This window comes from Daldinia childiae (genome assembly GCF_008694065.1).
Source record: "Daldinia childiae strain JS-1345 chromosome Unknown Scaffold3, whole genome shotgun sequence".
Lineage (NCBI taxonomy): Eukaryota > Fungi > Ascomycota > Sordariomycetes > Xylariales > Hypoxylaceae > Daldinia > Daldinia childiae.
The window spans coordinates 5,285,166-5,307,202 of NW_022984644.1; the positions used below are offsets into that span (position 1 = coordinate 5,285,166).

The 22,037-nt window shown below is 46.2% G+C and overlaps 4 protein-coding genes across 4 annotated transcripts; 2 read left to right on the plus strand and 2 right to left on the minus strand.

Annotated features, from left to right (window-relative positions):
• Nucleotides 1-328: 328 nt before the first annotated feature.
• Nucleotides 329-1,631, plus strand: GL218_04151 (Serine/threonine-protein kinase rio2; the record flags this gene model as incomplete). The annotated part of the gene is made up of 2 exons (XM_033580735.1): nucleotides 329-391; nucleotides 456-1,631. 2 exons carry the CDS (start codon nucleotides 329-331, stop codon nucleotides 1,629-1,631), a joined length of 1,239 nt encoding a protein of 412 aa, XP_033436070.1.
• A 590-nt stretch (nucleotides 1,632-2,221) lies between these two features.
• Nucleotides 2,222-4,091, minus strand: GL218_04152 (Sporulation-specific protein 5; the record flags this gene model as incomplete). The annotated part of the gene is made up of 7 exons (XM_033580736.1): nucleotides 2,222-2,312; nucleotides 2,361-2,399; nucleotides 2,457-2,699; nucleotides 2,757-2,848; nucleotides 2,899-2,988; nucleotides 3,043-3,133; nucleotides 3,193-4,091. 7 exons carry the CDS (start codon nucleotides 4,089-4,091, stop codon nucleotides 2,222-2,224), a joined length of 1,545 nt encoding a protein of 514 aa, XP_033436067.1.
• A 3,992-nt stretch (nucleotides 4,092-8,083) lies between these two features.
• GL218_04153 (NADPH-cytochrome P450 reductase) lies at nucleotides 8,084-10,325 on the minus strand (the record flags this gene model as incomplete). Its single annotated transcript, XM_033580737.1, has 3 exons — nucleotides 8,084-8,101; nucleotides 8,216-8,494; nucleotides 8,544-10,325. The coding sequence occupies 3 exons, from the start codon at nucleotides 10,323-10,325 to the stop codon at nucleotides 8,084-8,086; spliced, it is 2,079 nt and encodes a 692-aa protein (XP_033436068.1).
• Nucleotides 10,326-14,979: 4,654 nt separating this feature from the next.
• GL218_04154 (Cell morphogenesis protein PAG1) lies at nucleotides 14,980-21,933 on the plus strand (the record flags this gene model as incomplete). Its single annotated transcript, XM_033580738.1, has 1 exon — nucleotides 14,980-21,933. One exon carries the CDS (start codon nucleotides 14,980-14,982, stop codon nucleotides 21,931-21,933), a length of 6,954 nt encoding a protein of 2,317 aa, XP_033437089.1.
• Nucleotides 21,934-22,037: the final 104 nt, after the last annotated feature.

Here is a 22,037-nt window from a genome sequence, read left to right on the forward strand (position 1 = left end):
ATCATTGACGTCGATCAGACCAATCAAAATTCTAAAAAAGTCAGTGCAGTTACATCCAATAAGACCTACGGCATCCGGACATGTACATCAGGGTACTTGAGATCTTATCTTATCGTAGATTAGATAGAGGGTCCCTTGTATTTTTTTGTTAGAATTGGTGGGGGTTTTCCATCTCATATTCTATCTCATGTACCTCTTGTTCTACTTCTCTTATTTTCAATCCTCCTCAACCAACGCCTAGGTACCTGTTATAGAACTCCCGTCATTTTAGAAAGGCTTTTATAATAGTACCCAAACTCCCACATCAAACAAGGATCAGCCAGTCACCATGAAGCTCGACACTAAGGCCATGCGCCATCTCACAGCAGAGGACTGGCGAGTCCTAACAGCTGTACGACCCCTCTTCTTCTTCCCATCTTGAAAAGCCGCTCCTCGACTGACCGAAAATTGGGCAGGTCGAGATCGGCAGCAGGAACCATGAAATCATCCCTACCCCACTTATAGAATCTCTCTCCAAACTTCGCGGTGGTAGCAGTCGCGTGCACAAGTCCATCTCCGCGCTAGCCAAGGTCGGCCTGATCGCGCGGCTCAAGGAGGCCAAGTATGACGGGTACCGGTTGACGTACGGTGGTCTAGACTACCTAGCACTTCATACGTACGCGAGCCGGCGGGAGGTGTATAGTGTAGGAAACCGGATCGGTGTCGGCAAAGAGAGTGATATTCTAGTCGTAGCCGACGAATCGGGCACACAACACGTCCTTAAAATCCACCGATTAGGACGTATCTCCTTTCGTACCGTCAAGTCGAACCGTGACTACCTCCGAAAGCGCCATGGCGGCAGTTGGATGTACCTATCGCGGTTAGCCGCTGAGAAGGAGTTCGCCTTTATGCGCGCTCTAAAGGAAGAAGGATTCCCCGTACCAGAGCCCATAGCGCAAAGTCGCCACACTATTCTTATGAATTTCATCGACGCCTTCCCCCTACGCCAGATCTCCGAAGTCCCTGACCCGGCTGCCCTATACGCAGAATTAATATCCATGATTCTGCGACTGGCCAAGCACGGTTTGATTCACGGTGACTTCAACGAGTTCAACATCCTAATCAAAGAAGAGCGGGATGAACCAAACCCATCCGCCAAGGGCAAGGAAGTCGAGGGCATGGCAAATGAGAGCAAGGAGAAATTCACAGTAACTCCCATCCTCATCGACTTTCCCCAGATGGTATCAATGGACCATCAAAATGCCGAAATGTACTTTGACCGAGACGTCAACTGCGTGAAGAAATTTTTCGAGCGACGCTTCCACTTCGTCGGTACCGAACCAGGACCCTTCTTCAAGGATGCCAAGAAGACAGTGGGTAAAGATGGTGCCAGGAGGCTTGACGCTGCAGTTGAAGCGTCGGGGTTTTCAAAGAAGGCTCTTAAAGATCTGGAGGCTGCTATCAGAGAGCAGCAGGCGACAAGAGGAGATGAGGCCGGTTCGGGAGATGAGTATGATGGAGCATCCACGGATGAGGATGATGAGGACAGGGAAGATACTGAAGCAGATGAATCAGATGCTGGCAAAGATGACCAAGAAGCAGACGTCCAGAGGATAGAGATGGAGACGCTTTCAATCGAAACTAAGACGTGAATAAGCGAATAGTTTTACTAGGACACGAGTAACCTAATTGATACCCCTTTTATCTCAAACTCATAATTGTTATAGAGTTCTTAAAGATGTTATACACCTAATCCGTAACCTATTACCAGGAAGATACCTATTCAATCTCACAATAAAGAGGAGAGAGACGCCTCGGAAACTAGTAGTTTATATGCGCAATTTTTTATTAATGCTGCACTAATGTTCTGCAACTCCCAAAAAGAACTTCTGCCATCATTGGATAAAGAGAGTAAGGACAACATTAGAAGACTTATCATAAAATAAAAAGGTCCAAACACCCACGCCCACACCTTTCTACCTATCATGCTCCAATTATCATCGCGATGAGTCATAACGTATCGTCTCGTCCCTAAAACTCAGTAAAGAAGTTCGAGCTGTGCAACAAGAAGCTGGAAAAGAAAACTCAACAGAAAACCATAATTAGGGCTGATGAACAGATTGCGCATGCCAGTAACAATATTATGGCAGCAAAATATCTGCCGTGATGCCGGAAACCATGAAAAACAAGACCAAATAGGCGGTAACAACAATAACAACACCAGAGGCCATCACGCAACTTCTTACTCCTTCTCCTGTTTAACCGGAGATGATTGGCTGCTGCCATGCGCGACTAATGGGGATTCGACGCGGATCTCGACACCATCACCGGGTCTATATCCAAGTTAGCACTTCTTTGACTAACGAGACAAGGGCCTATACCCAGGTCCAAAACCACCCGAACTGTCCTGGGGAGTACCACTGGAAAACAACAGTTAGCAAAAGTGTAAGGGTCAATTTAAATGGATAGGGACATACTCAGAAACATAAGGACCGTTTCGATAGAGAACGCGAGCAGGGCTCATGCCCACAAGGGTCGTACCATAGGCACTGACGTTGTATTCGTTGGTGCGGTACTGGCGGCGCTTAGCAGTCACCCGCTTGAGCTCCTTCTGGGCGGGTGTGTCCGCATAGCGGATCTGCAGTGGAAGACGTTCACGACTAATGAGTTTACCAGTGAACTCGTTGATGATCTCGTCGCAGATATCGCGTGACTCGAAGCTGAAATATTATTAGTGACTTATAAACTTACATGCCCTTCCTAGATGATTAACTTACCGTGCAAACCCAACACCACGGCTGTTGCCCAAACTGTCTCGAAGGACCTTGCTGGACAAGATGGTGTACCCTTCAAAAATGAGATTGATTTCCTATAGCTATTAGACAGTGTAGACTATATCGAAACTATCATTGATCTTACAGTCTCAGTGTAGTTCTTTGGAAGGTTAGAAAGATAAAGGTTGGTTGAGCTCTCATCACCCTCAGCTCGTAGTCGCGAGTTGAACGACTCCTAATACCAACGGTTAGTTAAAAGTCACCAAGAAAGACGGCGAGGGTTGATTACCCTTGCAAAACCGACTTCGTAACCTCGACGATAGAACCCGCGGATGCAGTTCTCGGAATGACGAACTTCGACAAACTTGGCAAAGCCAAATCTAGGAGTTATGTTAATTGAAGCTTCTCAGACGTGGCTATAGACTACAAGATAACTCACCCCTTACAAGCACCAGTGTTCGAATCAATGATGGCCTTGGAAGTCTCTACAGGACCAAAACGCTCTGCATACTTCAGCAGAAGAGCATCGTCCGTAGTGGGATGAAGGCCGCGGATGTACACGTTTCTGTTGCCCGGAATAGGGTTAACAAGGCTCTGTTCAAGCGTCTTCATGTTCTCAGGAGGGGTAAAGACAGCCGGAACAGCGAACGGGATCTTAGGGTTGCGGTCAAGTAGAGGAGACTTTGGCTCCTGAGGAGCTTCGGCAGCCACGATCTGGTGGGGCGAGGGAGTTGTATAGGTGGATCGGTCGAATACCGTCACACGAGCACCCTGGTCTCGAGACGTCATGCTTCCAAGGAAAGGTGTAGCCGGGGTAGATTCATTAGTCGAATAAGACGAACGGCGAATATCCAGGCCCGGAACATCTCGAGAACTGGTGTCAGTGTGCTCTCGTGCGCTGCTAGTGCGCGCCGGAGTGTAAGGCGAAAGGGCAAGCATAGGGTGATGCTGAAAACCTCCATGAGCATAGTAAGGACCGCCATAAGGGCCCGGATAAGCCTCAGGTTGAGTGGATGGATAACCAAAGGTAGGAATGCCAGATGCCTGGACTCCGGGAGCCGAGACAGTATGAGTCGGATAGTTAGCAGCAACGTGCACAATGCGGCCGTCAGGGGTCGCCATGGGGATCATTCCCGGAATAGGGGGAAGGCCATTAATGCCAAGGCCGCCGAACTGGTGAAGAATAGCGTTCATGTTGGCATCAACAACTGTGTGGCTCTGAGAACCGTTCATGTTGGCACAGTCGTGAGAGCCAGTAGCCTGGGCAGCCTGGTGAATACCAGAGGTCGGTTCCTCGGGGGTGTTGACGCGAACGGGTGCACCGTTGTCGTGATGCATGATGCTTGGAGTAGAATAACTCGATAGACTTCTGTAGAAATATACCTTGTTAGCAGGACTCAAAGAAGTTAATATATGGTAGCAAAGGCGAAAAGAAACATGTTAGTTAAGTAAAAGGAGAAACAGGTAGGTATTCATGACTGCGAATTTTTGAAACATATGTTGATTCAGGGCTGAATAAGAGGTGAGGAGTATGATGAGTTAGATGAAGAATATGTGATGTTGACAGACGTGTAAGTAATTCGTGGTGTAAACACACAAGTGAGTGACTAGACCTTGCAAGGGCTTGATACATACCTTGTACAAGAATTAACTCGACCAAGTCTGATGGTAAGAACAGTTAGAACCTGATAATAATAATAATAATAGTCAGTGTGAAGTCAAGTTAGAAAAGGCAAAAGAAATTTGAAAAAAAGGAGGCTTGCACTTCATGACGTTAGTGGTAAAGTAGAAGAGGAAATAAGGATAGTATAGAGGGCACGGCGATATCGATCTAATGTAGAGGAAAAGCACCAAGAAAATATTGATATGAGGAAATATGAAATAGGTTATGGGAGTTGTCGGTAGCCGTATGGGGTGTTGGTGTGGTAAAGATTTGTCTAGTGGACGATGACATCGCGTTGCCTTGCGTCGTGCTGTATCGTCAAGGGCTAAGAAGAGGTAGAATGATAAGACGTGAAGGCTGTAGTCAAAAGTAATCATCACGAAACAGCAGAGACAAAACCAACCTTGGGAAATCTGGCTGGTAATGCCAATACTGTTAGTACCAAGAGGATTGTGATGAAGCGAGCGGGTCCGAGTAAAATAGAGTAGCTAGAGAGCAAGATGGGAGAAAGAAGAGATTGTGGTGATGCGTGTGCTTGGATGAGTGGATGTTATGCTGTGGAACCAAATGAAAAGAAGAGGAGAGAAAGGAAACACATGACAGATGAAGAGTGTTAGTTGTCGAGAGAGAGAAAGGTAGTTGTACTTACCTGCTGGTATATAACTCAGAAGGTGAGGAATGAACCACAAGGTTTGAGTTGTTCAAAGGCAGTTACACAGGCTTCAGAGTATAGTCGGGAAGGCGTAAGTAATACAGGGATCTTTGAACCTAAACACACATGTATACTGAAGGTGCGATGCTTTCGAAGGGGTAGTTGAAGACGTAAAGTAAGGATATTATGTAAGGATGTGCCGACCAGAGATAACAATCTAAAAAAATGATTGCAAGGTAGACGAGAGACGGGAAAGAGATAGAAGGGACAAGGTATAATAATAATATGGTTGTGCCTGTGTGTGGTGTTCCCGCGTTCGCGATTTGAAAGACTGGCGCAGCACGTAATTATTATTGAGTAGAAAGAAATAATCTGAATGATGTAAGAAGTAACCGAAGTTAAATAGAAATGCGATGTGCGTTACTAGGTGTGTTGCTACGCATATTGCTAAGATAAAATCAGCCTCATATTCTTCTAAGATGGGAAATATGTAGGTAGGTACCTAATACACGCACTCTAGGTAGTGAAAAAAAAATTTAAGGGTTGAGTATCAAATAGACACATAGGTATACTGATAAACGATATACAGATGTGTATACTTTTTGTTATCAGTATAGAGACGCACCTACAATTTACTACCTATTAGTTGTTTACTAAAGGTATCTACTAAAAGTGTACAAACGCACTTCTTGTACTTCGTTGTCGTAATATTCATAAAGGTGTTGACGATGTTTGTAGATGGTGACAACTAAAATATACACATTTAACATACAATTATGCATGGGCCAGTATAGGCAGTTACCTATTAGTCTTAAACCTGCTCATAGATCTAAGGTACATAACCTAAGCTATCAAACTATGTTATGTAATACCATCAATAGTTCGGGCTTGGTTGCTACGTGACGGCGATGCCTCTTGACTTAGATGGGCAGGTGTCGACTTACATATAATTACCTAACCTAAGTACATGTACTCAGCTACACATGGATGCTGCTTCTTGGCCGCAATTCGGATATGTTGCCGTCCTTATGGGAATCGCACTTGCCTTCAACTTTCTTTCCCAAGAAGAATAGGTACCTAGCCAAACCCAAATACCGGGGTAAATCACTACATGCACGTGAAGGCCACATGTTGATACCCTGATTAAACACCTTCAAATATTTCTATCCAAGATCACATAGTGACCTAAAATGTCACTATTACCCACATATGTGTTACCCAGCTGTGTAGTTGACTATCAACTCCCTTCTCATTTTAGGAGTCTCTCTACTTGGCGTTGTCGCGTTTCCATACATGTTGACTTTAATAATACGATACACATAGGGGCTGGTTTTATTCTACGTGCATGACAAAATATGAAGGGGACAACCAACCTGACCAGTTACAGATATCTCTGTTAGTATTTTCAATGACAGACGTGACCAGATTGCTAACACAGAGGGTGTTGTTTTAGGCGACATATCCCCTCGTATTACAATTACTCACGCCCATGTATATAACATTTCTATAGACATCATAGCCCACCACTGTTATCTGTATACATTATTCGACATATGATTGACGAGCGCAACCTAATTCAACGTTGAGAGAAACCTCGGGGACTTTTGTTGTTAAAAGAGACGGTAGAGATGGGTTTATATAGGATCTACCAGAGGCATGCCCCTGAGGCTAGTATTCTTTGATAGACAATACCTTTACCTATACCTACCTATAAAATGGTTCATCTAAACCTCTGTGAGAGATACATGATTTACAACCAATATTTTGTTTGAGCTCCGAACCAAGCTTCCCCCTTTGATGTACACAGGGCTTTATATACACCTTTTGCCACCCATATTCACAAACAAACATCCAACATAATTTATTGTTTATGTTGTGAGATGGAGGAACTGCCTTGGTAGTATTCTTACCGGATGACGCAACAGAGTAATATGTAGACTAGACGATTTTATCTTGATTACTGCCTTATAATGTAGGAAAGACTATACAAAGTTCTGAGTGATCATAATACTAAGTATTTATGAATTTCACCACGGGATATGGTGGTTTATAGCTATTAAGACCAAGTAAGTCCCCGATTTTCTGGCATCTGTAGCACGTTGTTATTTTTATATATTTATTTTAAGATAAACAGGTATCAATCTACATCTTAATATTCCAGGGGACAAAATGGCTTTGAATATTTTAAGGTCTTAAAGCTGTTGGAGAATTCGACGATTAGTAACACCCTGTAACATTGTCGATCCTAAACTACCTAACATACGAATTTGTAATATTAATGACAGTCTGCTTTCTATTTTTATCGATATTGATGTTACTGTTAATCATCCATGGTCCCTAGCTTAGCAAGATGCCTTTGTAATCTTCAATTCTTAATTTAGGTACTGCCGAAGAGGGCTGGAGTAGGAGAGGGGTCAAAATGGGGCGGCTAGGGAGTACGTTTAAACCATCTCGGCATATAGAATATAGTTCTTACCTACATAGATCCTATAATTCATGACACTATTGCCGAGGCTGAATATGATTTATTATTGGTTAATTACTTACCATACCCCATGTGTACCATATGTGGTCGACTGAATGGCCTAGACCTGGCTGAGTAGATAATTTGGAAAGGGTTGGATTTCCACATGTTACCTGGTTCATCTACATGAGATGTGAGAAAATGTGTTACAAGTTAATAACTAATACGTGAATCAGAGCCGGGAATTCAAGCTACTATTATATAGGGGCATTCGGGATTTTCACGGCGACAGTTCAGCTTAAATGTTTAACTCAATCTATAGAAATCATTACGTAGCTTCCAATATATATACGAATAGAGCGCGCGGAACCGCAATAGGGCGCGCATTGATACCAAACCGAGATCGTGCCAGCGTGCAGCCCAAACCAATAAAAGTCACATCTCCCTGACTCCAAGGCAAGGCTAGCAGTGAACCTCTCCTATGCAATTCCATCTATCCGCAACGCTCACCCCGTCATGCATTAAAAAGCACATTACATCTCCACCAGTTCTTACGACCAGACGTCCTCCTGTAATCATAGTTAGTGTTATGAACAAAGAGTGTTGAAGACGCGGGTAGAAATGCAGGACGAAAAGACAAGTATCTTGTAGGCTGTCGTGGGGGATGTAATAGCATGACCTACCTGGTATTGATTCGTTGCTCTCATATTCTTGACTATCTCCTCCGCCTTCGACTCGGAAACGCCGCGTTTCTCTGAAATAATCTGGGCCAACACGGTGTTGACTTCACGGGCCATATTTGCGGCATCACCACATACGTAGAGATATGCCTTCTTCTCAAGTAATTCGTTGACCTCTTGAGCTCGCTCCTTTAGTCGATGTTGCACGTATACCTTCTTGGGCCCTTCTCGTGAGAATGCAGTAATCAGCTCGAACTTGTCACCAAGGGTATTCTTGTAATCCTACTGAAGTGTGAGCTAGGGCTGATATTAATACTGGCGTTATACATACCTCCCATTCTGACTTGTACATGAAATCTTCACTCTGTTTTCGGCAACCAAAGAAAAGTAGCGTACGACCGACATTCTCTCCAGACTCGGCTTGCTTTGCGCGTTCCTGGACAAACCCACGGAAGGGTGCGACACCAGTACCAGGTCCGATAAGAATGACGGGCTTAGATGGGTCAGAGGGCAATTTGAAATTCGAGTGGCGAACGTGTACAGGCACATGAATACCGTCGTACTTGTTCCTTGGTCCGTTAAGTTCATAAGTGAGTCCGAATGCCTCAGGGTTAGGGTCGCCGTTTTGCTTCTGTTTGAGAGCAAGCAGGTAGTTGGTAGCCACACCCTTGAAGGGATCAGCACGACCGGGGATTAACTGGTTCTCAACAACAGCAGTAATGGATATCTTCTTAGGTTGAACCAGCGAAGACGATGAGATAGAATAGTACCGAGGCTGGAGCTTAGTGAGACCTTCAATAAAAGCTGAGAAAGGGACATTGTCCCACTTTTGTCCGTTGCTGACGACGCTTAAGGTTCTGGCAATGTTGTAGTGATTCTTGATAATTTTGTCCTGGAAGTAATCCTTGTCACTACCGAGCTTGGCCATTTCTGCTTTGGTAGCATCATCGGGGGCAAATGCGGCTAGTGTACCTAGGAATTGACGAGAAACAGGTGCGCAAATTTCAAGATGGTATCGAATAATGGCGTCGTAAGTGGTAGGCGTAGGGAATGGCACTTTAGCTGTGGGTTCAAGAGCCTTGACACTAATAACAGTATCCTTTTTATCTTCCAGTCCTAGGATGCTAACGAATTGATCAACCTCTTGGCCGGCATTGGTGGGCCAGATAGCAATGTGATCGCCAGTTTGGTATGTCAGATTAGAGCCACTGATATCAACTTCCAGGTGCAGGCAGTTTCTATCCTTGACAGAGAACAATTCCTTAGATTCGGCAATGGGTGCGATGTACGGGTTGTGAGCGTTGAAGGGGCCTTTAGCAGTTCCTTCGAGATGCATCTTGTTAGGCTCACCCAAGTAGACCTCGTGGGAATCCTTAGTAAGACCCTCGCGCTCGACAATGCCAAAGATGGGCTCGTAGACGGCTTCGCGTTCTTCAAGACCCATCTTCTCTGCTAACGCAGCCCACATAGGGTCCTTCCATGCCAAGAAATCTTCTTCCATAGTACCGGCACCATCATCACCTTCACCAGCTTCGCCAATTCTGTTGGCACCTAGTTTCTCTAGGGCCTTGTTGACGTTGCGGACCATAGAGTTATAATGCTCGTAGGTGTTATTTCCTAAACCGAAGGCGACATAGTTGAGATTTCCGAGAGCGGGGTCCGAGCTTTGGGAGAAGGACACGTCATCGCCAGTTACGAACTCGTAGAAGTCAACAGCATTGTCCGTAGGCTCTCCTTCACCGTACGTAGCTAGAACAAACATAACGACCTTGTCGGAGGGGATCTCATCGAGGTTGTCGAAGTCATAGTCTTCAAGATCGGCTACCATGGTTTCTAGACCGAAGCGACTCTTGCCCTCCTTCGCTAATCGGGAGGCGTAGTCCTCAGCGGTACCAGTTTGGGAACCATAGAAGATGACGCAGTTTTTGCCGGATTCCTCCATCTTCTCAACAATGTTTCTTGTTCTTCCCGCCTTGAGTCCATTTCCGTTGGCAAATGCATTGGCATACGGATCTTTGGTAACACCCCAGTATTTGCCCTTGGTAAAGTAGGCGGCCGTACCAACGAGGATGGCGGCCAGGACAATTATGTCCAAGGTATCCAGTTGAGCCATCTTGACAGCTTGTCTATGAAGAATAGACTCGTTTCTTGAGTTCTGTCACGGCGAGAGGATGGCGCCTCGGAGCGGTGCGGTAAACAGAGAAACGGAACCACTACGTCGGAGGTCGTTCTAAGTTATGCGACTAGAACACCGATTTAAGGCTTTTTTTTCCAGAGAGGCGTTGCAACGGTGCAACGTGTCCGAGTGCGTCGTCGGCCGAAGGAAGGAACTGCAGATTTGGGGAACTCCTGGGAATTCCTAGGAATTTCTCAGCTCGAGAAAAGCCAGGCTAGGTTCTATGTAGGACGGAACGGGGCCGCGGCTCTAGCAATAAATACTTAAAGAGAGAAACCCCTGCTGGTGAATTTCGGCAAGGTACGAACACGACGGAATCATACGATTACGCTAGGAAGAAAAGAGAGGGAGCAAAGCCCTGACTTTGAATTGTGTGCGTGGCAAGGCCTTGCAGGTAGTTGTGTGTAAGAGGTATGTATGAAAGAGGAACCGGAGGAAATGTGTGACTTGTAATGGTGGGATTCTTTTCAAGATAAGCATAAGCGCGGCTACTTGTCTTAAGAGCCACTATGTACATAACTCTTGCATACGGCCAGAACGGCTAACCTAGCGAGTAGGTACTTCCCGCTTACCTACTTGTACCCAGCTAGGTAAGTACTAGGAATTTTTAGCGTAAAGTTATCCAGGTGTTTAAGCTCCTTTAGACCCTCCGAAATTGCTATGGATGCACAGATGGATTACACTAAGCAAAACCCTTACATAAACCTTTACATATACCTAGGTGTAAGTAATGTACACGTTTTCTTTCCCGTGCATTCAGATATGCTAAACTCCGAAATTCAGCATTGTCTTTTTATGACGACTGTGACATACCTCAATTTCCTCGATATCGGATGTTCTTCATTGCCGCGACCGTACCAAGTTTTATACATTAGGTACCTAGCTAGCCTAGAGCAATAGTGGTTGCAATAACTTCCCCGAGAGCCCGACGCGAAAAAAAAGAGTAACCCTTTGAAGTGCGCCGAGCACCGAATCTTTCAACTGGCTTCGGGACATCCAATCGGCTACCGCATGTGCTAATTGTTCCCAAGCTCGGCAATTCGCAGCCCGCAGCAAACAAGGTGTTGCTCTAGCCTTCTGGGATATTCTATGCATATCTCCTAACTCAACATATTTTTATCACTTTTCGGCTCCTAGGTAGGTAGTCTTCTTATCTGATGGTACCTATTCAAGTTCGGCATCTACTCCTTTTGGCTTGTATGATTTGACTCCTTTTGGTACGAGTCATTTTGACTTATAAGGAAGACCCAATACGTTAGGTAGTCTTTCTCTTCTTGATAGTCGTTTCTTTTCTATAAAATTTCTTTTCTCGAAAAGCGGTCTGCATGATATGACCCGTAAGCCCTAACCATTCAGCTTTGTAGGATCAAATGCTTTGCCTCCTATATGCCTGCTTACTTCATATCGGTGATAAGAAGAGTGAGCATACGATGTCCGAATAGATAGGCGTTTTTTGTATAGCATAATAAGAAACATGGCGCCTCATACTCTTTTACACCGATGAACTAGGTAGGTTAGGTACCTAATAATTATAAGCTCCGTGATTACCGGAGCGGCGGACCCGCATATTGTCCGGACCATCCGAGGGAAAGCGATATCTTAATCGGTAGAATTATACCTTACCTTCCATTATTGTTTCATCCCGTCCGGATTAATTAGGAATAATACTTTAGTTCCATGGTCCGCAGCTGCATAGATGCATAGTAACTTGCGGCGTGTGGGGTTCAAGTTGTTATTTTTGTCTTTCTACATAGGTATTAAGTCCTTATAGCATCAGCCCTACCTAAAGTTCTTAAACATCCTAAACATCCATTGCCATGCGCTTCTGTACGTCGCGCCAATCAATACATCGTATACTACGAATCTACAAGAAATATAATTAGTTTCTCCCTGCTAGGCTGAGTAATCCTACTACATCCTATTCCTACTAGCAGGTAGTCAACCGAATGATGCACCTATCTCCTTCTAAAATCTCGGCCGATACCGCTATTTCACGCAAGGTATTATATGCATGTTGCTTACTTAGAAATACATTACCAAATATTAGGTCGTCATGTACAATTTACTACTTGGAATCAACGGGCTCCTATAGGAGCTTCTTACTTTAATACGTTAATACGAAAGCACCACTCATGATGAATTATTTATCATTTCCTTCATGGCCTGTCTCGACTCTCATGCCCTACCCCCTATTGTACGAGGATCCCGTGCGGAGACGGGCAGCAAAAGCTACGCTGTTTGCTCTGGGTACCTAAGGTACTTTACACTGCCGGCCTTTTTGGAGAGATTTCCGATCGAGATATGGTACGTGAATGCATAAGATGACATGCTGGTGATAGCAAACAAGCTCGTATCACGATCCAGGTTATCGTAGTGATATTAATATATATATTAACTATCTGTTTAATTTTATCTCCAAAGATATTTGTTTTCGTGATCTTTTTATATTTTATATGATAATATTTCGGCGTGTTAATGGTGCGGGATATGAATACAAAACTTCTCGCTATTTGCTCTCGTCATATATAAATGCAACTACATACAATAATACCTATATACATGCAAGAATAGGAGCATATTATTCGATACTTACATAAGGTACCATACATCTTACAAGACCCGAAGATGTTTACCTACATAGACCCAAAAGCAAAAAGGCTGGGATTGCACCATACATATGTCAAGGTTGTATGCACTTAAAGGCTCATACGCCACGTGGTGTGCTCATACAGTACGTAAAATTTCTATCAAATGTACGGGGCTGTACCTGAAGTCCCTGAACCAGCCAGCCAACCTCCCGCTGGCGGTCTTGGGTGGATCATTATAGGTTATGGCCCTTGCAGAAAGACCCTTGCCCTGCATAGAGGGACCAGCTAAAAAGACTGTGATTGACCCAAGTTCTTCAGGGTGGGACTTCAGGAGAGGGATACAGTACGTACAGTATCAACATCTAATTGGTGATGGAGAGTGATAGCCGACGAAAGAAGAAAAAAAAGACTTCAAGTCGATGATTTTATCTGGCTATGCTAGCTCCACGAGACAGACGGGCCAGCCAGTGAGACGAAAAAGTTAGTCGGCTATTAGGAATTGTTGGACGAAATTCGATTCCAGAGATGCCCATTCGCATTATGCAGTGACTTGCAGCATGGGATATCCTACATCACATTTTTAAGCCATACTACGTAAGTCAGATTAGAAAATAAGAGGACCTGGAGGGGAAGACGGGAAGAGGAAGGGAAGAAAATAGACTGGAGCCGTCATTCATCATTAATCGTCGTCCACCAAAAATACTACCATCATAGCATCGTCAAGCTCTTCTCCTCCACTCGTTAACAGCGTCAACAAGTCCCCAGTCACACCAGACCGTATTATTAGGGTCTGCGAATCCTGCCGTATCTTATTATATTATCATATCATGGGCATCGAAGCTCAACAATGGGTGAGTGGATTCTGCGCTTCGTCCTCCGGAGATATTTCGAGTATGCCACGCCAACGAATATGCGATATATTGAAATGTTAGCTACTTAACCTAGGGTATATGACGTTTGACGCTTGACGCTTGACGCTTGGAAGCTTGAACGCTTGAACGCTTGATAAATGTTCCCACTTTCGGGATTTTGTTTCACAGTTTCACAAGGCGAGGGGGGCTCCAACATATTTCAGATTTCCCCTGCGCACTGATGGTCGTCTGTTTTAACTGTTTTGCCTGGGCCCTTTACTGACAACGTTGTCGCACTACCTAGCTCCGTCCCAGACGCTGCCGGAACACTTCCACGATCAGTTAAAGTTCTCTGCGCGACCATCACCTCCGCGACTTAATACTCACGACGACAACGCCGATGATGACGAAGACGATAATGGCGGCTGGGATAATACTCTTAGACCTATAGCACTCGATTCCTCTACTTCCCGAGCCATTGCGCACTCGCGCGAGTCTTCGCTTGAGAAATTACAGTCGGGTGCACTCGCTGGTATCCCTGAATCGCCCCAATCAGCATCGTCCCCCACTACATCCCCTGGCCTACGTGCGGCCGCGTCGCGTTCCGGCCCAGGCGGCATATTCGAGCGTCTCGTTGACCCGAAGGCTGCATCGTACGGACACCATCGTCAGACATCTATTGTTCATGGCATCCAACATTCGAGGAATGGGAGTCTCGCAAGCTCGTCTTCGAGTCCTCTCAGTCCGCAAATGATAGCAGCTGCAGGTGCTGGGCTTCTGCCAGAACGGTCAGACATGTCAACTATGCACCGCTTAGATTCCGAAATGTCAACAGCCTCGATACCTACGATGGCCTCACGGCCGGCCACTGCCTTGTCGGGCACTACCGCTAACGCATCCATTCATTCAGAAAGAACACAATCTAGTCAGGAGAATAATATTGGAGGTACTATTACTCAGAAGAAGCTCGAGCGGAAACATAGCAAAACCCGGCGCGATCATACACATCACCACTCGCATTCGTCGAGACATCATAGGGATGAACCGAAGACTGTAGGCGAATATGCCATGCATGTATTATTCACATCAGTTAGTACCGATGGTACCCAGATATCCGTATAATACTTGCTAATATAGGTCAAGTTTATCGCTATGGCCGAAGACAAACTACAGGAATGCATCACAGTACCTTTCGACCCCGAACCACCAATTGAGCAGATATGCGGTCCTGGAGCTGATCCGGCTTTCGACCGCTTTCTTGAGGCTCTCGGGCATATCGCAAGCCAGAAGCCAAGACCACTAATCGATTCTATAATGCTTTGGCGGAAACATAAAAGTGAAGCAGCCAACGAAGCACGTAGTCTGCTTCATCAGATGAAATCCACCCTCCCCGCGGCGTCTCTTGTCAGGCGTAATACAGAGCCATTACAACTCATTACCGGGAATCCTGGAGATGCGACATCTGGCGTACCGCATGCCCTCGCGGAGAAGCAGAATGAAGCAGCCCATGCCGAGCGTCGATCTATCGTCTCTATTTTTATATTGTGCCGAGTCCTCCTTGAAGTCATCACGCAGAGCAGCCTTAGTTCCATTACTCTCGAGATGGAGGATAAACTTGAAGCTATTATATTTGGCCAGCTAAAGATTGCTGATATAGAGCAACTCTACATATCCCCTCTGAAGCTGGCCAACTGGAACCTTTTCGCTCAGTTGCTTGGTGCCATGAGCGTGATCAATTTTACCAGCGTTACTGATCGATTTATCAATGATCTCGATCGGACCCTCCAGGAACTTACCGTAAGGAATTCGACATCTCAGAACAGAGATCCCGAGGGCCAAGTGGAGTTGGTGCTAGGAGGTATGAAGCATTTGCATATAAAGATTGATACCGACGAAAGCTGGGACCAAGCCTGTGACTTTCTTGTGTCCCTGGCTAAGCTGTTTGGTCGATCCCACGGCCAGAAGGTGAAGGCAGCGTTTTGCCAGATATTAGATACGCTGCTCCTCCCTATCGCAGCTAAGGCTACTAACAAACATTTCTCTTACCTGAAGTGGTCCGAGGTGCTCAGCAATGTTAGCCCTCGTCTAGCAACCATGTTTGCAAAACCGCGCCATTGGCAGTCTGCTTTCCCATTAACAGCAACGATGCTCTGTGTGTCGTCTCCGGAGAATCTAAGTAACCAATGGCTGCAACTGATCCGAACAGTTCAGCCGAGACTCAAAGATCGCAATATGCGTCCTATGTGCCTGCAAGTCATCTCACGGTTAGTATGGGCTTATTTATATCGAACTACTAATACTATTGCTGGAGCTGGGCGAAAACTAGACGAAGTAATGCAACTCGTCTTACCTGCTACCAAGCGTACGTTTTCGGCTGCGGATACAGCTTCCACAGGGCCATTGATACAACTTATTAGAATCATTGGCTTTAAATACCCAGAATATTGCTGCGATACTATTATCTTTCCTTTAATAAATGCCGACCTTATTCAGAATAAGGATCTTAAAGTTGAACAGCTAGAGCCGGACAAGATAGTCATAGGGATCAGAGCATTTCTCGCAGTCATGTCGGACTTAGAAAAGGGTGAACGGCCTCCATTCCCTCAGCATTATCCCGCCCTATCTGCTTCTGATCGGGCTCCTCCGAGTTCACCAGCATCGGTCTCAACTTCCAGCATAGTACCCGCAAGTCCGCTCGCATACGATCGCGACGAATCCCTATCGCAACCCGTGCAAGTCGGCGCATTGAGTGACGGCGCAAAAAATCGATATAAACAATTCTCGGAAGTCCTCGGTAAAATTACCATCATCTGCGATAATACCTTCGGAGGTCAAGCTGCGCTTGATGAGAAGTTCAGTAGCCCAACAGGACCGAAGACACCCATCTCTGAGACTTTCAACTTTTCACGACGCGATGACCATCCAAGTCCTGCTGATCAGAAGCAAGCTTTCTACGAACTTCTTCATGTTGCTGTGCAGGCCCTGCCTCGTTGCCTCCCTGCTGATATACCTTTTAATTCACTGATTAATCTTCTCTGTACGGGAACGGCACACGTTCAGCATAATATTGCTGAATCTTCTGCCCAATCTCTCAAATCTATTGCCCGGCAGTCATATGCACACCAAGTCACGGTAGGATTTGCTCGGTTTATCTTCAATTTTGATGATCGCTACTCTACGATGTCTGATGGGGGGATGCTTGGTCCTGGTCATATTGAGAGCACTTTACGGCTTTACGTCGAGTTGCTACAAATATGGAGGGACGAAATACGTCAGAAAACTAAAGATGCCGCATCTGATATTGGAGACCTTAATGGTACCGATAAACGGGGTATGAAACTAGATTTGTCTAGCATCTGGGCCGAAGTCGAACACGTAGAGGCCCGCGGTTTGTTCTTCCTGTGCTCGCAATCGCGTAGGGTACGACATTTTGCGATCACGGTCCTCCGGCTGATCGTCGAGTTTGACGCCGCCCTGGGCAAGGACAGTACGCAAGAGAAAGACACTGTTCGGCTCATTGATATCCTAGAAAATGATTCGGTGCAAGTGATGAATTTCAAGGACGAACATCTATCCGTAGCAGAACGAAGCCGACTCCAAAGGGGCATGCAGAACAGCAACAACAAAGGGGCCCTAATTGAGCTCTGCACCAGCGACGTTTCATATGACACAACTCTCTGGTTTAAGATTTTCCCTAATTTTATACGGATTGCTTATGATCGATGTCCCTTCACTGTGACCATCGGCCGAGATCTAGTGTGTAACCGGATTCTACAGATGTACAAGGGTATAGTTGTTTTATCAGAACCGACCCGGGGTCTCTATTATGGATCTGACCCTGGCAGTGCCAGATATACGGGAAGGACACCAACGACGCAGCCTGACGTGCTCGTTGAACAATGGAAGCTGTACTTAACTTTTGCCTGTACGACTTTGGCCGACTCTGGTACTACTATAAATGGCGCGTTGCAAAACAGCCAACATGCGCGGAAAGTATCCAAAGCTGCCGACAAGATTGTATCGGCTAGGACGCTCTTCAAATTCTTGATACCGTTGCTCTTAGCTTCTTCAGCTTCTGTTCGTGAAGCTGTTGTGCTTGCTATGGGCTCGATCAATATTAACATATATCGAACCTTACTCGAGGAACTACAGGGACAAGTATCCCGATGTAATGACGAGGCACGCGCCCGAATACACCAGCGAACCAATAGTGGCCCGCGTAGAAACCGGAAAACGGACCTATTACGAACAGAAATCACCTACGTATATAAGTTGACATGCCACTTTTTAAAGGAGCCTGAGGTTTACCAAGATGATTGGATCCTCAATAATCTTTGTACGTACACGAAGGACCTAAAGCTCTTCCTCATGGATGGCGAGGTTCAGATGGATTGGGAGTTTCAAAAACTAAGGCGCCATTACTGCGGCCTGGTTGAAGGGCTTTTCGAGGGAGTTAATCGTACGAAAGACCCATCTCGTTGGATGACGTTTGAGTCGCGGAAGTCTTCTTTCACCCTGATGGAAGACTGGTGTGGATTCTCCCCAAATCAGATGCAGATCCGCCAAAGAGAAGATACGATGCGACAGTCATTGATTGACCAGCAATCTCTTGGCGAAAGGGGCACTATTACTGCGGCTATGGAAATAGAAAAGAGAAATTTAAAGACAGCAGCTCTGAGTGCCATGGCAAGCCTTTGTGCTGGACCAGTCAGTGTAACCACTGAGAGCGGTGCTACACTTCATTTCGATATGAGACGGATGCTGAACTGGGTGGAATCGATTTTCAGCTCCGGAAGTGACCGGGTCAATGTTATAGGGAGAAGAGCCATAAAGAACCTGATCGTGTATAACCAGGACCATCCCTACCTCTTGGAGCACTGCATCGCGCGGTGCTACCTCACAGAAGTACCTAAGGTGCTTGAGAGTTATTTCACTGTGATTACTGAGGTGTTACTAGAGCATCTCGACTACCCGTCGCCATTCTGGAAATTGTTAGGACTGTGTTTGTTTACCCTAGGAAGCGACCAAAGCGATATCCGATCCAAGTCAGCACACGTTCTCAGGGCCCTCGGCGAGAGGCAGCAAGCCGCCCAGAACTCCAAGATCCGAGACTTCGAGATCAGCATTGCGGATAAGACTAAGGCTGTTTACAAGTTAGCTCAGTTCGAGATTTCTAAACGTCTCGCGAAGCAGCATCCCGAACTCGCCTTTCATATCTTTTCCGAGGTTACACTTTATTTCAAGAATCTCCCCCCGGGCGCGCAGCGAAATGTCGTAGCCGTCATCTTGCCCTGGATTCAAACTATTGAATTGAAGGTCGATCCAAATGGTGGACCTACGGCTCAATCTTACGTACTGCTTGCTAATCTTCTTGAAGTTACCATCAAGTCTAGCGCTGCACTTCATAACGAGGTACAGGCGCTCTGGCAAGCACTCGCCACCGGTCCATTTCCTGGAAATGTCCGGCTTGTACTTGATTTCATTATTTCTCTCTGCTTGGAACGAAGAGAGCAGAATTTCGTCGAGTATGCTAAACAAATAGTAGTGTTCTTATCAAGCACTCCTAGCACGCCGGGCATTAAAGTAGTAGAGTTTCTGCTGATGCAGATCACTCCTAAAGCTATGGTCCCTAACGAGAAGAGGGATGTTGTCCCGTCGCCTCCTGATCTTAGTCAACTGCAATTACCTTATTGCGCTGATTTGTCAGAAGCCTTGCCAGTCGGAACCAAGCAGGCGGGCTTTTCCTTAGGACAATTATCCCTGATACTCTTGGTTGATTTGATGGTATCACCTGTACAACTCAATACCGACAATCTAATAGTCTTATTACAAGTCATTACGGTACTTTGGGATCATTACACCCCTCTCGTTCAAGAGCAAGCTCGGGAAATGTTAGTTCACTTGATCCACGAGCTTGTTGTTTCAAAAATGGATGAGGGTACTCCCATGGAATCAAAAAAGTTGGTTGAGGACGTGGTTGATGCAATTCGACGCCACGACCGTGCTGTTGTCTGGGGTTACGAAGAGAGTAACGGCAAAGTAGACGGTCGTGATAATAAGGTACCTCAGAGTATGGAACATCTGACCGCGGAAGTTGTCAAGACGTTTGAAATCACTTTCCCGGGAATCAAGGAACAGTGGAGCCGTCTATCGCTAACTTGGGCAACTTCGTGCCCGGTCAGGCATCTCGCTTGTCGTTCATTCCAGATCTTCCGCTGTATCCTTACCTCGCTCGACCAGCTGATGCTTGGCGACATGCTTGCTCGATTATCTAATACCATTGCGGATGAAGATACTGAGATCCAGACATTCTCTATGGAAATCCTGACAACCCTGAAAACCCTCATTTCGAAACTCGAGCCGGAGAAACTCATATCCTTCCCACAATTATTCTGGACGACATGTGCGTGCCTGGACTCGATTAACGAGGTCGAATTTCTTGAGGCAATTGAGATGCTCGACGAGTTCTTGGAAAAGCTTGATTTCCACTCCCCGGGCATTCGAAATACTCTTATGGAGGGTCAACCTCCAAGATGGGAGGGTTCGTTTGAAGGCGTCCAGCCTTTGCTCTATAAGGGTCTGAGATCGTCTCTTTGTCTTCAGCCCACACTTAACATTTTAGATAAGCTTGTTCAGCTACCAAGCTGTGATCTCATCGGAAATGACAATAGGCTATTCTTTTCCATCCTTGGTAATTTTCCACGTTTTTTGCAAGCTATGGAGCATGGCCCTATCAAGGAGGGAACTTTGCAAACTGCGGAAATCCTTTTTGCGGTAGCCGAGGCGCAAGGGCTGTCTTCGATATGCGCGGCCCTGGGAGCATTCATGGAATCGAGATACTCTTCTGGTAAAGAATTCATGGTCCAGCTTCTTGCTGCACTTCGCGAAATCTTCCTACCACAGCTCGACTTCCAAATGCTAACAATGATACTGGGCTTCCTCACGAACAGCTTGCCTTCGGTGAAGATCATGACCATGAGGCTACTTTGCGTTATCATTCCCGAAATTGAGATGCGTAAGCCCGAAATCGCTAGTCATGGTTCCGACTTGATCTCCCCCCTCTTCCGACTTTTACAGACCGAGTATTGCATGGAGGCGCTAGATGTGCTCGACAATATCATGACCATGTCTGGTACTCCGATGGATAAGCATTATGTCCGTATGAGCATGACCAGCGCGGCATCTAAAGATAGGAAAGACTACGAGACAACTCAGAGTCTATTTGGTATTCCAGAAGACTCCGGCTGGTCGATACCAGTCCCGGCAAAGAAGACAGAGAATACACGGGCCAATATACATGCTGCGTTCTATATGTGTCAGGCAAACCCCGAGGATGGCGCGGCCACAGACCCCACACCAACACCAGAGGTCGAATTTCATGCTGATGATTACCGATACGGTTATTTCGAGATGCCAGAACGAACGGATACTATGATGTCGGATGATGTCCAGGGCGATGGCCAGATGGCCGACTTGGTAACCAAGTTAGATAGTCTAGACGACTTCTTCGATGATATGTCACAGACGTCCCCTAGTGAGGGTCGGTCATCAAGAACGGTGACAGAATTCTCGCCCGAGAGCTACGAGTCAGGTGCTCGTCTCTACGACGACGTTTTACCCATCTTACACCAAGCTTCAACCAATACTTCATTCCAGAACGGCTTCGTAGACCGGATGCCCATGTCGAAAGAAATCAAACCCAACACCATGAACCCGGGTGCCTTCAACCCCGCGGCAATAGTTCGACCGGGACTGCACTCACGCTCGATTACCTCGCCCTCGGCACCGACGTCGTGGACCCAACCCCAACTCGGCGAGCTGACCTCCGACGACGAACTAACCGAAGAAGTTTTCTCCGACGGCGACGACGACCGCCCACTGAACGGCGCGCCGGAGAGCTCGTTCTTCCTAGAGAATATGATCAAGCCGATCGCTCAGACAACGAGGACGCATATGCGCCGGCTTACGGGCGGCGGACGACGCGATGCCGAGAGACAGCGGGAACTGTTCCGCGCACGCCAGCAGCAGATCTCGCCGCAGGTACCTAAGGTGCCGAACTCGTTCTTACCGCACAAGGCGAGCCCGTCTAATGGTGATATGCTATGAGCGTCAGGATAGGATATATGCACCTAATGTGGGACGAGAGCACGAGCATGTTGATCTATTGATTACAGGCGCTAGGAGATACTTGATATAATTGGCATTTTACG